Source organism: Crocuta crocuta, unplaced genomic scaffold (assembly GCF_008692635.1).
Source record: "Crocuta crocuta isolate KB4526 unplaced genomic scaffold, BGI_CrCroc_1.0 scaffold854, whole genome shotgun sequence".
NCBI lineage: Eukaryota > Metazoa > Chordata > Mammalia > Carnivora > Hyaenidae > Crocuta > Crocuta crocuta.
The window spans coordinates 281,623-296,512 of NW_027531536.1; the positions used below are offsets into that span (position 1 = coordinate 281,623).

Sequence of the window (14,890 nt, forward strand, 5' to 3'; positions counted from 1 at the left end):
ACTCAACTAAAGAGCAATCTAATCTAACATTAAAAGAACAACCATCGGGGCATGGGTGACACAGTTAGTTAAATGTCCAACTCTTGACTTCGGCTCAGGTCATGATCTCACAGTTCGTGGGTTCAAGCCCCTGCACTGGGCTCTGCACTGACAGTGCGAGGCTTGCTCGGAATTCTCTCTCTCTCTCTCTCTCTCCCACCCTCCCTCTCTCTCTGGCCCTCCCCTGCTTTCTTTCTCTCAAAATAAATAAATAAGCTTAAAAAAAATCTTGGGGGAAAAAAAAGAACCATCTATGATATACCTAAGATAAAGCATGCCTATTCTTCTACAAAAAATTAAGAAATTGTAAGGTTAGTTTTGATTATATATGATATTTACCTTAGGTCCTGATTTACAACTTAACCTCTTGTGCATTTTACTAAGTATAAACTATATCTCAATTATGGTACAGAGTTGTGGATTCACTATGTTGTACACTTGAAAGTAATGTCACATTGTGTGCCAACTACACTTCAATAAAAATAAAAATAATTGAATCTCAATTAAAAATAAAAACCAACCCTTTTCTGAAATGAAATTCTACTGTGCTAGTAATAACTATTCAATTCAATACTTGGAAAAAAAATCTGAGACCAAGGACTTAGGGTTGGAATAATAATCAAAATTAAATACAGATTAAGAGGTGTCTCATATTTCTGATTCTTTGGTGCACAGAATGTATTATTTTATCTTCTAAGAAAACTATTATTGCAATAGCATTAAAGGATAGAACACTGTAATATTTAATAATCAAATATTAAAGCTATTATGCTTTTAATGGTACCTTCTAAAGCATGTATTAACACAACACAACTGATTAGCCAAAAATAAATGTTAATGCCTACAACCAAAGTAAAGTAATACAAGTGGACATGAAGTAGTTTCCTTTCTTCATATTTACTATCTATGAAAAAGAAACTACCATCTAAAAGCTTAAAAACTACAAGGAAGTAGTACAGCAATTAAATCTTAGGCTAATAATATGCAATTTGCATTTAAATATAGAAATTTTAAAATTCAGGAATTTGGACTAAGCACAGTTAACACTTTCTCTCCAGGTTCTAAATGATCTCCATGTACATCCTAGCATGCTACTCTAATTATGAACTGAGATATTTTAAAGTAATATTTGATGTTGTCTTTTTAAAAAATATTTACTTTTGAGAGAGAGAGAGAGAAAGTGCATGAGTGGGAAAGGGGCAGAGAAAGAAAGGGAGAGACAGAATCCCAAGCAGGCTCCACGCTCAGTGCAGAGCGTGATGTGGGGCTTGACCTCGCGACCAGGGCTCTGAGATCATAACTTCAGCCAAAATCAAGATTTGGATGCTCAACCTACTGAACCACTCAGGTGCCCCTGAAACATGTTTTTTATGAAAAATTGTATTTCAGAAGTTTGTAAATAGATTTAAAAAATTTTAAGTTTGCTAGCTGGATCAGAGGGAATATACTTTTAAAAGTCATGACCCAGTAGCTACACGGATTTACAGATGCTGTAATTACCTAAACTTTCTACCTCATCTCCTCATTCCCACAAGACAAGCAATAAATGGAGCTAGTGGTAATATGGGCTTGGGGAAGGACTGTAACAACTCTTGCCTGGTAAAAATTCTCACACAGACAGATGCCTCATAAATGCTTTGATAATATAAGAGCCAGGCTACACTTCCTCTACAGAATTAAGTTTTTAACATTTTAGTTTTTTCATTATTGTTTTAAAAGTTTATTTATTTTGACTGAGACAGAGTGCAAGTGGGACAGGGGCGGAGAGAGAGAGGCAGACAGAGGATCTGAAGCAGGCCCTGTGCTGAGGGCAGAGAGCCCGATGCAGGGCTTGAACTCAAGAATTGTGAGATCATGACTTGAGCCAAAGTCAGATGCTTAACCTACTGAGCCATCAAGGCACCCCAGTTTTTAACTTTTTTAAGTAGTGTTTTGTTTAAGTTTATTTAAGTAATCTCCACACCCAACATAGGGCTCAAACTAATAACCCCGAGATCAAGTGTCACATGCTCTTCCAACTAAGCCAGCCAGACATCCCTAAAAGGTGTTTTAAACTCAGTTTTCAAATGCCTAGTCTAGTGGTCCGCTGAGCACAGAGCATACCTAAGACTGTCTCCCTCTCCCTCAGCCCCTCTCCCCATCCCCGCTCGCATTCACACTCTCTCTCTAAAATGAAAACATTCAAAATTAAAACAACATCTTTCACTTACCGCTGGGGTAGGAGTCTATCATTAGCCAGGTAGCCTGATTTATGAATCTCTTTATTATAATCTCCGTACTTGGCCTGGACAGCATAGGAAGCCAGAAGAACTGCAGTCTCTGGTGGACAATAGATCTCATCATTTAAGATGGCTTCCTTAACTTGCAGGAAGAAAAGTCTCTGGGTTATTTCTTGAATTAATTCCTCAGAAACATCTTCAGGAAAGAATTTAGCTCTAAATTTAAACTGTAAAGGATTCTCTTTTTTAACATCTTGCTGTGTCACCTGGAACAGTAAGTTCAAACATCATCAACAAAACCGTAAGTTCACATCAAATTCTCTTTTTGAAGAAAGATGTGAAGTATGAGATTCTAAATCCATAAGTAAGACTCTAGTGTATAAGTAAGATTCTAAACTTATAAGAAACTTATTCTTTAGATGTTTAAATCAAAATCAAAGCACTCAGTTACACCTAATATTATTTATTACATATTAAGTTTTCAAACAGGAAAATTGAACATTGCAGTTTTCTAAGATGATAAAATTCATGGTAACATGAATTAAAAGACATGACACCTTTAATGACTCAGAAATGATTACAAAAGGAGGTCTGACGTGAGTCAGACCCTGCGCTTTCCTGGTACAAATTCACGATCATGATAACTTCAAAATAACTTAATTATTAGCTCAATTTAATACATATTTTACCTTTTTATTTAGTTTAAGCCATGTAGAATAACCTTTGCTGTCCACATACTGCAGCCCAAAAAACCAGACCTCACGCAATCCAACTGTTTTCACCACCTTAAAAAGAAAGTTCAAATTCAGTTCAACATTCACAGTATAAGGAAATGATACTGTATTAAAAAAAAAAAAAAAAAACAACAACCAAAACCAGAGGTGTTATAGGTATATTCCTCTGCTATAGAGGTCTTTCTTAAATTTCATACACTAATTAAAGGAACATTTCTGAAAACTTCAGGTTTTATGTATTACATTTTGTAACGTCATTTCCATTTTCTGTGATCCATTTTTTTAAACCTCTTTTTCTTTCTTATCTCCCATCATGACCCCAAGAGATAACAAGAAGTCCAGGAAATATATACAAAGCTGTCATAATCCCACTTGCCTATTTCAGTTTATCTCCACAACCACACAAGTGGGCAGGCAAGGCAAACAGCATCATTATGGTGATAAGAGTCCCTAGGACAAGTAAAAGCCATACCTCCAGGTAATCCCGCTGGTGATTTCATGCCCCCTTCTAGTATACTCTTCACCTACCATCAATATAAATATTCTATGTTCTCCCCTTCTGAACAAGACACCATTTTTGGAACATGCCCAAATTTTACCCTTCTCCAACTCTGCTCATGCTTCTTTTTTTTAAATTTCTGAGAGACAGTGGGACAGTGTGAGCAGGCGAGGGTCAGAGAGAGAGGGAGACACAGAATCTGAAGCAGGCTGCAGGCTCTGAGCTAGCTGTCAGCGCAGAGCCCGACGCAGGGCGCAAAACCACGTACCGTGAGATCATGACCTGAGCTAAAGTCAGACGCTTAACCGACTGAGCCACCCAGGCGCCCCTCATGCTTCTTCTTCCACCTAGAATGTTTCTTCTGTACTTTTGCCACCTTCTAAATAATCTATTCCTCAAGGCCCAGCTCTACTAACATGCCTTCTATGAATGAAGCTGTCCTATTATACAGATAAAATTAAATCACTTGTTCCTTAATGTTCCCACAGTACTTTATCTACTAGGACATTTATTCTATCTTATCATAAGTAACTGTATGACTAGCAGTGTGTCTATTTACCCCCCATTGTTTAAAACTAAGGACAGAGATTACTGCCTTATTCATCTTAATCATGTCATCCTAAAGAATTAGTAGCCTGTGGAAGGCATTCAAAAGTATCAGAGTAAATAAAGTGGTAAGCTAGGGTCCACCAAATAATGTACCAACACTTATAAGGAAAAGATTATTTTTTAAAAAATCTATATTAAGATAAAGTGAGGGAAATGAGCCAGGAGAGGTGAGAGTTTATTAATATTTGAAAAGCTATAGAGAAAGATTCAACATTAGTTTTTATATGATAAATATTCTTGGCTTATTTTTTTAAAATATCAAAATACAGGGGTGCCTGGGTGGCTCAGCCGCTTAAGCGTCCGACTTCGGCTCAGGTCATGATCTCATGGTTTGTGACTTCGAGCCCCGCATTGGGCTCTCTGCTGACAGCTCAGAGCCTGGTGCCTGCTTCAGATTCTGTGTCTCCCTTGCTCTCTCCCCCTCCCCTGCTCATGTTCTCTTTTTCAAAAATAAATAAACATTAAAAAAATTTTTTTAAACATGTCAGGTTTTTAGACTTCAAGATAGCATACTGAACCCTTCAGTTAACTTCCCTTCTCTTGAAAAATTCACTAAAATTACACACACCAAAAAAATGAAAAGAAAACATTTAGCTCTAGGGAAAGTTACTATCAAAAAATTAAAAATAGAAATTTCTGGATGATATGGGATATAAAGCCTCGCAATGATGCAAAAACTGATCAGTGCCAAACAACCAAAACTTAAAACTAGACAAAGGAGATCCCAAATAATTTAACTTTGGCAAAAGACAGGTTGCCCCAGAAGAGCCAAAGAAAATATTCCAGCTCAGGACAGCAGAGTAAGAAACTTATATAGGTCAAAAGCAACAGGGAGAAATGTTTCAAAGTAGTTGCCTGAGTTGTGGCCATTAGGCTCTGTGTGATTCATGACGCTTGCTGAGGAAAGGGGATCCACCGCAGTGGGCACGGAGGGTAGCACCTTAACTAACTGGAGACGGTCAACAAACACCAAGAAGAGCAAGAGAGCTCAGCTGTGAAATTCTTTAAGAGGCCCTATCTCTTCAGTGCTTTTCCTACTACTTCTCAAAGGGTACTTAGAAACTTTCAGCCACATACTTTTATAAGTAAAAACATACTTGAGGAAGTGGTGCCTGAGTGGCTTAGTCAGCTAAACATCTGACTCTTGATTTGGGCTCACAGTTTGTGGGTTTAAGTGCTAAGGAGCCTGCTTGGGGTTCTCTCTCTCTCCCCCTCTCTGCCCTCCCCAACTCTGGCTCTCTTGCTCTTTCTCACTCTCTCAATAAACAAACTTAAAAAAAAATACTGAGCACTTAATCACAATATATGTATACTTATCTATTATACACAAGTAATCACAGTAACACATTATAAAGCATATATTTTTAAAGTAACTTGAAAAAGGACAAAAATATGAACAAACATTTTAATTTTTTTTTCTTGCATACTAAAGATCATGTTGAACGCTGCTTAGGAGTCTGAATACTCTCTAATCCCACAAATGAAGTTAGACACAAAAGACAATGTGGGAAGATCAGGCAGTAAACCCAAGGACCCCATGCGCTCGGTTAGAGCCCCTTACACACAGCAGCTGACCTCAAGCTCATCACAATCAGAAGTGACGCTTTGCTACAGTACAAATGGACTCAGGTTGCTATGGACCCTCGCTTGAGAGTACCCCTATCTCTAGTCTGCTCCTGGTCAGACCGTGAACCTACCTACCTGCCAACCTACTTCATATACTCACTATACCCAAGGTAAAGCCTGCTTTTAGATCCTAACATTTGGACTCAAGAGAAGCTGTCAGAAAACAATAGTGACACCGAGAAATAACTGCTGAGAAAGTACATTACATATAACAACACTCCTTACCTAGAACTTCATTTACACTAACAACTGTGTGTGTGTATGTGTGTATGTGTGCGCGCGCGCATGCGCATGCATCAAATACTGTCCTATGTACTTTCCATAGATGGATTCTCACTTAACTCACAACAACCTCCTCAGGGAAGAAGAGTGCTATCCATCATCATCCTCATTGTACAAATGAAACAAATGAGGCAAAGCAAGTAAACTGTCCAGATCAAACAGCTAGAGCTAGGACTCTACTGCGGGCAGCGTGGCTCCAGAGCCCACACTCTTCAACTACCGCACAACAACGCACTGCAATAAAGGAGGTGTCCTTCCTCCCTGGTATCCAAACGAAAGCAACTCTACTTAATAAAAAACAAGTATTTTATTTCTCAGTACACAGTATCATAAAGGCCCACTTGCTGATTACTTTTTGACTAACACAAACACTGCACTCACTATGACATTTCAACTTGCTACAAAGTAAGTACAATAAATGCTAACTCCATTCACGTTTTTAAAAATGCTTATTTAGTTTGGAGGGGGAGGGGTGGAGAAGCAGAGAGAGAGGAAAAGAGAATCCCAAGCAGGCTCTGCACTAACAGCACAGGGCTTAATCCCAACAACTGTGAGATCCTGACATGAACTGAAATCAAGAGCTGAATGCTTAACCAACTGAATCATCCAGGCACCTCTCCATTCACATTTGTATTCAAGTAAGATAGGCTATAGATTCACAAATTGGAAGCTTAGAAGAATCAACAGAAAAGGATGCCATATTAGTCCATAAGGTAAAATGCGTATAAGGTATGGTGCATGTAGCTGCTTGTGATTTTGCTTTAAGAATTTGCTCACTCATACAAAATAACCTTTCATCTTACAAAAAGACCTTATCACGGCTTTCCAGATCATCAATTACCTAATCAGGAAGATTAACTATACTTTGTCAGGAAAAGAAACAACTTTCCAGGAATTTTTAAATTTTATATCCTATTTTAGATTAGTATGTGATAAAATGCTACATAATAAAACCAAATATCTATTAGGTTACTTACTGCTGTACATTAGAAATTCTGTCTCCTGTTCTGTTCACTAAGTTCAAGAAGTCTAACCACAGACCACTGCTCTCTGGCTCAAATGTAAAAGTTCATGTAAACATCCTTCCCTGAGCCTCATGCCCTGCAAAATCTATCACCTTCCTCCCTTTTGCAATCAAGTCACCTTCCTAACCACTTGGCCTCTGGGTACCAATCTCTGTCCTCCCCTTCCCAATAAAACATCAGTTAAAACATCATACTGCACCACCTGGGGAACTTGAGTTTCATGCTCTACCCACTAAGCTAGCTGGGCACACCTGGGGAGCTTAAAAAAAAAAAAAAATACTAGTGATTTACAGTAGGCCCCAGACAATTAAATCTGAATCTTTGGAAAAGGTTTTCGAGCATAGCTTTTTCTTTTTTTAAAGCTCCATCAGTGGCTCAAATCTGCATTCAAGAGTGAGAAAAAAAGACAAGACCCGTAGTCCACATTCCTTAATGTGACACCCATGTTCACTTATGAGGCTATGGCACCAAACAGCTGCAGGTACCTCCTTACAGACTTGAGCTCCCTGTGTCCCTGCCCTCCCCTCTGTCTAGGATCTCCACCCACCTCACTGTGCACAGGGTCTTTCACTTCTTTTTTGTCCTCATTACAACACTTCACATAGCAGACGTTAAAGAAATACCTTCTAAATGCTGTTGGGAAAACTGGACAGAGACATGCAAAAGAATGTACCTGGACCACTTTCTTACACCATACACAAAAATAAACTCAAAGTGGATGTAAGACAGGAAACCACCAAAATCCTGAGAAGAAAAGAGGCAGCAACCTCTCTGACCTCAGCCACAGCAACTTCTTAATTGACACATCTCCAGAGGTAAGGGAAACAAAAGCAAAAATGAACTACTGGGACCTCATCAAGATAAAAAACTTCTGCACAGCAAAAGAAACTGTCAGCAAAACTAAAAGCTAAAAGGCAGCATACGGAATGGGAGAAGATATCTGCAAATGACATATCTGATAAAGGGTTGGAGAACTCCAAACTCAACACCCAAAAAACAAATAATCCCAAAGAGAAATGGGCAGAAGACATGAACAGACACTTTTCCAAAAAAGACATCCAGATGGCTAACAAGACACATGAAAAGATACTCATCAGAGAAATACAAATCAAAACCACACCGAGATACCACCTCACACCTGTCACAATGGCTAACATTAACAACTCAGGCAATAAGAGATGTTGGTGAGGATGCAGAGAAAGGGGAACCCTCTTGCACTGCTACTGGGAATGCAAACGGGTACAGTTGCTCTGAAAAACAGTATGGAGGTTCCTCAAAAAATTAAAAATGGAATCACCCTACAATCCAGCAATGGGACTTTTAGGTACTTACCCAAAGGATAAAAAAATGCTGATTTGAGGGGGTACATGCACCCCAATGTTTACAGCAGCACTATCAACAATAGCCAAAGTAAGGAAAGAGCCCAAATGTCTATCAATTGATGAATGGATACAGAAGATGTGATGTATTATTCAATGATCAAAAATGATGAAATCTTGTCATCTGCAACAAAGCGGATAGAACTAGACTGTACTGTGCTAGATGAAATAAGTCAGAGAAAGATAAATACTGTATGATTTCACTCATGTGGAATTTTAGAAACAAAACAGATGAACAAGAGAAAGGGGGAAAAAAGAGGTAAGCAAACCATAAGAGCCTCTTACCTACAGAGAACAAGCTGAGGGCTGCTGGTGGCAGGGAGGTGGGGGATGGGTAAAGTAGATGATGAGTATTAAGGAGGGCACTTGTGATGAGCACTGGGCGTTATATTTAAGTAACGAATCACTAAATTCTACTCCTAAAACTTATACTTTATGTTAACTAAGATTTAAACAAACAAAAACATACAAACAGGAAAAAAAACCCACATCTAATAATTATTTTTAAAAAGTCTTCTCTCTCAAACCCAGGAATGAGAAACAACCGGTCTCTACAGTTGTGCCAGATATCTTGAATAGGTACTGTGAAAAATTCCAAGGGCCACATTGTTGCAATAACAGTAAAATTACACAAAAACATACAAAAGTTGCAACAGAGTCCAGGCTATACTGTCAAAAGTGGCCTACATCATGTGGCCCCATGATACCTGGTCAAAAAGCTGCTTGCCAGTCGTATTGGGCTGAATGGCAAACTCCAGCTCAGCATCCATGGTGGTCACGCGTACATTGATCTGCAGAAAAAAAAGAAGGGAAAATCATTAGGAAAGAGAATGTATTTTTTAAGTATTAAACATGAGGAAATATTCTCATTTGATTTATAAAATAAAGCATAATGTGCAGGCAATAAAGAGCTACTCCATATCTATACCTAGTATTCTCTTTATTAAAGTGATAAAGTTTGATTTTAGTTAGGAAATCTAAAATCTATTTGAAAAAGAGCTTACAAAATCCTCTTTTAAAAACATTTATTGGGGCACCTGGGTGGCTTAGTCGGTTAAGCGTCCGACTTTCATTTCGGTCATGATCTCACAGTTCGTGGGTTCAAGCCCTGTGTCGGGCTCTGTGCTGACTGCCAGCTCAGAGCCTGGAACCTGTTTCAAATTCTGTGTCTCCCTCTCTCTCTGACACTCCCCTGCTCACGCTGTCTCTCTCTCTCCCTCCTAGAAATAAATAAAACATTAAAAATTTTTTAAAAAATTTATTGTGTGCTTAGCATACATACTAGGCACTAGGCCATGAGCTTTCCATATTCTCATTTAGCCCCTGCAACAATACTGGGAAATACATTAATTTCTATAGAAACTAAAAGAGCTCCCATTACTTGCCCAAGGACACAGGGATACCCAGCAGCAGAGGAGGTATTTCAATTGACCATAACTCCAAATTCTTGGAATGTCATTCACTATCCCGTCTTTCAACACAAAATTCAGATAATATTCATTTATTTATTTTACAGTATTTATTCTATATCCTATAGTATATATTCTATAGTATTTATTTTATAGTATTTGTTTATTCTACAAATATATTCACTTTATAAAGAGCACTCTGATTGACCTTTGTTAGACTCTATCCTAAATTCTTTTGTATAAATACCTTTCTAACTGGATATCCTCACCAAAATCTTCACATGCCTTAACAAAAATAATTTTAATTCCAGAGTATCATCGTCACTAACAGTTTACTATCATGTGGCACAATCTTTTTAACTCATACTATTACAACTCTAAATGTGACTTATTTCCTCTTTATATATATATATTTTTTTTAATAAGGTAATTGCATCTGCTTTCTTTCCTCTTTATATTTTGTACTTATTCTAATAATATACCTCTGCATATGTAACTTTTATCTGAAATATCTTCTCTAATCAAATAAACCTTACAAGTCTATCCTTTAAATAATGCCTATTAGGAAATGTTGATACACATATACACGTAGCATACATACAAGATGAAGCATAACAACATAAAACCTATTGGGATATAATATATATTTGGTCTTCATTCTGTTTCCTGGCAGAGAGCTCCTAAAACCCCTGGAATTTCCAAAGTGACAGAAGTGAGGGGAACATTTTTTTTTTTTTACTCATAATATGTCCCCTTCAACCATACCTGAGTTTATGTTAATGAAGTGACTCCAGATGGGCCCCTATACACCTTCATGGTGGGGGCTGGTAACCAGAAGAATCAAACACGTGATTAGTTAATTTGCTCCCCGAAGACAACTATGAAACAGATCAAATACCTACAGGTCTGGGGTCTGAATCTGCATGCTCTATTCAGTTGCACTGGCTGATGTACTAGTATGTCAAAACCATACTGTTTTATTACTACATCTTTCAGTAAGTCTTACTATCTGGTAGGAAAAATCTCCCCCCCTTATCTTCAAGACATCTTGGCTATTCTTGGCTCTTTTTTCTTGTTTCTGACTTCACACAAAATCCTAAATTTTCAAAATACCCCACTATGGTTTAAAATGGAACTACACTAAATTCATCAGTCTTCTGAGGTAAGAAATAACATCTTCTCAATACTGACTCTTCCTATCCATGACTGTGGTTCTGTCTGTGCATTCATTTAACTCTTCTTTAAAATCTTACAAAAAATGTTCCTAATTTTCTCCCTAAAAACCCTATTAATCGGGGTACCTGGCTGGCTGGCTCAGTGGAGTGTGCGACTCTTGATCTCAAGGTTATAAGTTCAAGCTCCCTCTTACTCCTACTGGGTGTAGGAGTTTTTTAGTTTAAAAAATAAATAAAATAAATAAATAAATAATAAATTTTTTACTTTAAAAAATAAAATCTTTTAAAAAAATCTTATTAATCATTTGTTAGAGATCTTTCCCATAAATCGCTATGATTTTGTCACTACTATAAATACAGGTCCACCATCCATTGATATCCCAAAGGCGTTGAAAACAAGTTTTAGATAATTTCTAGCAAAACCTTAACACAAAGTAATGGGAGACTAGCTGGTGAATTTATTTATCCCATTTCAAATGAATATTCTCACAGTGACATATAAAAACATTAAAGTTTTCATTAAAAAAAATTAAAAAAAAAAAAGGGGGCGCCTGGGTGGCTTAGTCGGTTAAGTGTCCGACTTTTGCTTAGGTCATGATCTCGCGGTTCGTGGGTTGGAGCCCCGCGTCGGGCTCTGTGCTGACTGCCAGCTCAGAGCCTGGAGCCTGTTTCAGTCTGTGACTCCCTCTCTCTCTGACCCTCCCCTGCTCACGCTGTCTCTCTCTCTCTCCTAGAAATAAACATTAAAAAAAAATTTTAAAAAAAAACACAAAAAAAACATTAAAGTTTTTAAGGTGATATACCAGACCTTGAGGGAAGCTTCATGACAGGACACAGACACATAATGAAGTATATATTCGCCTTTCCAAAATCCAAAAAATTCCAAATAATGAAACTAATGTAACTTAAAGAGTTTCAAATAAAGATTGTGAATTTGAGGAAATATTTTCACAGAACATAATTGTTCTTCTGCTTTTGCAGAAATGCAACTCATTTCTATACTGATCATTTTATCAGGGGTTTCCCTAATTGTTATAACAGGGCTGTAAATTTCTGTGTTTACATAAATCAGGGTTCAAATTGGAATCCCTCTCTCCCGGCCCCTCCCCCACTTGTGTGCACGCGAGCTCTCTCTAGCTCTCTCTCAAAATAAACATTTAAAAATATACATATATAGGTCTATATATACAGGTCTGTAGAACTGTGACTTGACCAAGTTTACATATCTACTAAGTATAAAACTAAGCCAACAGATCAGTGGAAAACACAGAAATCAAATTAACATACAATTTATATCTACCTGCACATATAATTTTGAGTCCTTACTCTAAGGAATAATACATAAATGTTTTCCACTCAATTACAGTTTCATTCTTCTAAAGTAACTATAAACTTTCATATTCCTTTCAGAAATATCAGAGTTCCACAGTTGCCCCCCATTCTTACCAACGCTTGATATTATCAATCTCTAATTTTAGCCCTGTAAGTGCTATAAAGTGCTATCTCACTGTAGTTTTGTGTTCCCTATAACTAAAGACACTGAGGATCTTTCCATGTGTCTGTAATATATGTTCTTTTGTGAAGCATCTATTCAAAGTTTTTGCCCATTTTTTAGAAACTGGGTTGTCTTATGGAGTTCTAGAAGAATTTTATATTCAATTACTTTCTCCCATTCTGTTTCATTTTTTCATTTTCTCATTGCTGTCTTTCAAAGGACAAAAGGTTTTAATTTTGATGAAATCCAATGTTTTTTTAAATGGTTCAAACTTTCAAAAACAAAATACAAAATAAATGGCTAAAACTTCCTGTATATTATCCAAGAAACTTTGCTATCCCTGGGTCACAAAAATGTCTTCTTCTAGCAGTTTTACAGTTTGTGTTTTTGTACTTAGGTCTATGATCCACTTGGGATTAATTCGGTGTGTAAACTGAGATAAGGGCCACTTTTTCCAACACCATTTGTTGGAGAGAATTTTATTTCCCCAGTGAATTGTGTGAAAATCTTATAAAAAATCTAAGGGATGCATATGTGTAGTTTCATTTTTGTTTCACTTATTCTATTATCTATCCTTTTACCAACACCACAGTGTTATTTTTGTAGCTTGTGAATAGGTCTTAAGATACACAAGTCTAAGTTTTCCAACTATTTTCTGTTTAAAAACTGTTTTAGCTACTCCATGTAAATGCTGGCAGTTCTACAGACATCTTACAATTAGATAATCAATATTAGCCAAAGAAGCTCACTGGGATTTAAGTGATGGAATTGCATTCATTCTACCATTACATCTGGGTAGAAGTGAGACCTTAATAGTATTTTCTAGACATATCTATGAACATTACAGAATATTACTCCATACATTTAGATCTTTAATTTCCCACAAGCTTTCACTGTAGAGATCTCGTACAGCTTCTGTAAATTTATTCTGAAGTATTTTATATCTTTGATGGTGTTACAAATTAGATTTTACTTCATTTTTCAAATATTATGCAAGGATATAAGAAAGACTAGTGATTTTTAAAAGTATAACCATGTGTCCAACAATCTTGCTAAGTTATTAGTTCTAGTAGTGGGCTTTTAGATTCCTGAAGACTTTCTACATAAACAATCATGTCATCTGCATCTCCAGCAGTGCAAATGCACTTTGTTACCTACCTGCTGAGTCTTTAAAGTAATTCCAAAGAGATGTTCATGCCAGAAAACTCAAATAGCTATAACCAATGACTTTCTTAAAAAGATAAGTGGCCAAAAGAAACAGTGAAAAACACCTCAATTTTGTTAGATGAAGCAAAAACATTTATCCCAAGAAAAAAGGAATAAATCTTAGTCAAAAACTATATAATTATACAAATATGTAAAATCAGTTTTTTATCACAAATAAAATAGTTTTTAACATAAAATCATATGTAGTTTTTTAATAATAAATAAAAAACCCTAAGACCATACAATATCAGCATCACTAGCATCAGAGCTAGAACTATGAGAAAATAAACGCATGGATCTTTCCAACCTCTCATTACCTCCTCCTGCTTAACAAGAAATTACTATTTACTGAACACTGAATGTGTTCCAAGTTCTTATAATTCTCACCAAGTTCCCTTAAGTAACTAATTACATCTCCATTTTTTATATGAGGAAATTAAGAACTGGAGAGTCTGAAGTAATCTCACCAAGGTTACAAAGGGTAAGCGGCAGAGCCGGACACAAGCTAAGGCGGTGTGGCTCCAGAACCCATGAAATCTTACCCACAGTGTTGTCGGCCCTACTTCACTGGCTTAAATAGTACGTACTACGTTCCAGCCACATTAATCTAAAGCCAGCCATGAGCCGCAGGATCAGTGCCTTTTTCTCCCCCAGCGACTCGACCATAATATTTTGCCTTGCTCCAAAAAGGACTTAATGTTACTGATGTTTTATTAAATAGGCAGTCATAAAAGTAGTGGTAAAAATACACTTACTGGTTTCGGCATTTTCCTTCTCTTTTTGTCACCTTCTTTAAAAATTCACTTTGATGAATTCTGTTGTCACCTTCAGTTAAAGAAAAAAGAAAGCAAAATGGATCTATTACTTTCCACATTCTCCAAAAATATTTACAGCTGTGATTTAAAACAGCACACATCTTGGGGTGCCTGGGTGGCTCAGTTGGTTAAGCGTCCCACTAGGGCTCAGGTCATGATCTCACAGTTCATGGGTTCAAGTCCTGCATCGGGCTCTGTGCTGACAGCTCAGAGCCTGGAGCCTGTTTCACATTCTGTATCTCCCTCTCTGTCTGATCCTCCCCTGCTCACACTGTCTCTCTCTCTCTCTCAGAAATAAATAAAACATTAAAAAAAATTTTTAAATAGCACATATCTCAAACAACATCATATAAAGCATACTGATCACCAACTCAAAGT

The 14,890-nt window shown here is 37.0% G+C and overlaps 1 protein-coding gene across 1 annotated transcript in view; it reads right to left on the minus strand.

Moving 5' to 3' along the window:
* The window catches only part of RDX (radixin), an 87,276-nt gene that overhangs the window by 58,747 nt on the left and 13,639 nt on the right, over positions 1 to 14,890 (minus strand). The window contains exons 3-6 of the mRNA XM_077772702.1: positions 14,453 to 14,522; positions 9,120 to 9,203; positions 2,948 to 3,043; positions 2,250 to 2,524 (exon numbers count right to left, since the gene is read on the minus strand). Coding sequence (XP_077628828.1) covers positions 2,250 to 2,524; positions 2,948 to 3,043; positions 9,120 to 9,203; positions 14,453 to 14,464 — 467 coding nt within the window. The 5' untranslated portion in view covers positions 14,465 to 14,522. The remainder of the gene's footprint in view (positions 1 to 2,249; positions 2,525 to 2,947; positions 3,044 to 9,119; positions 9,204 to 14,452; positions 14,523 to 14,890) is intronic.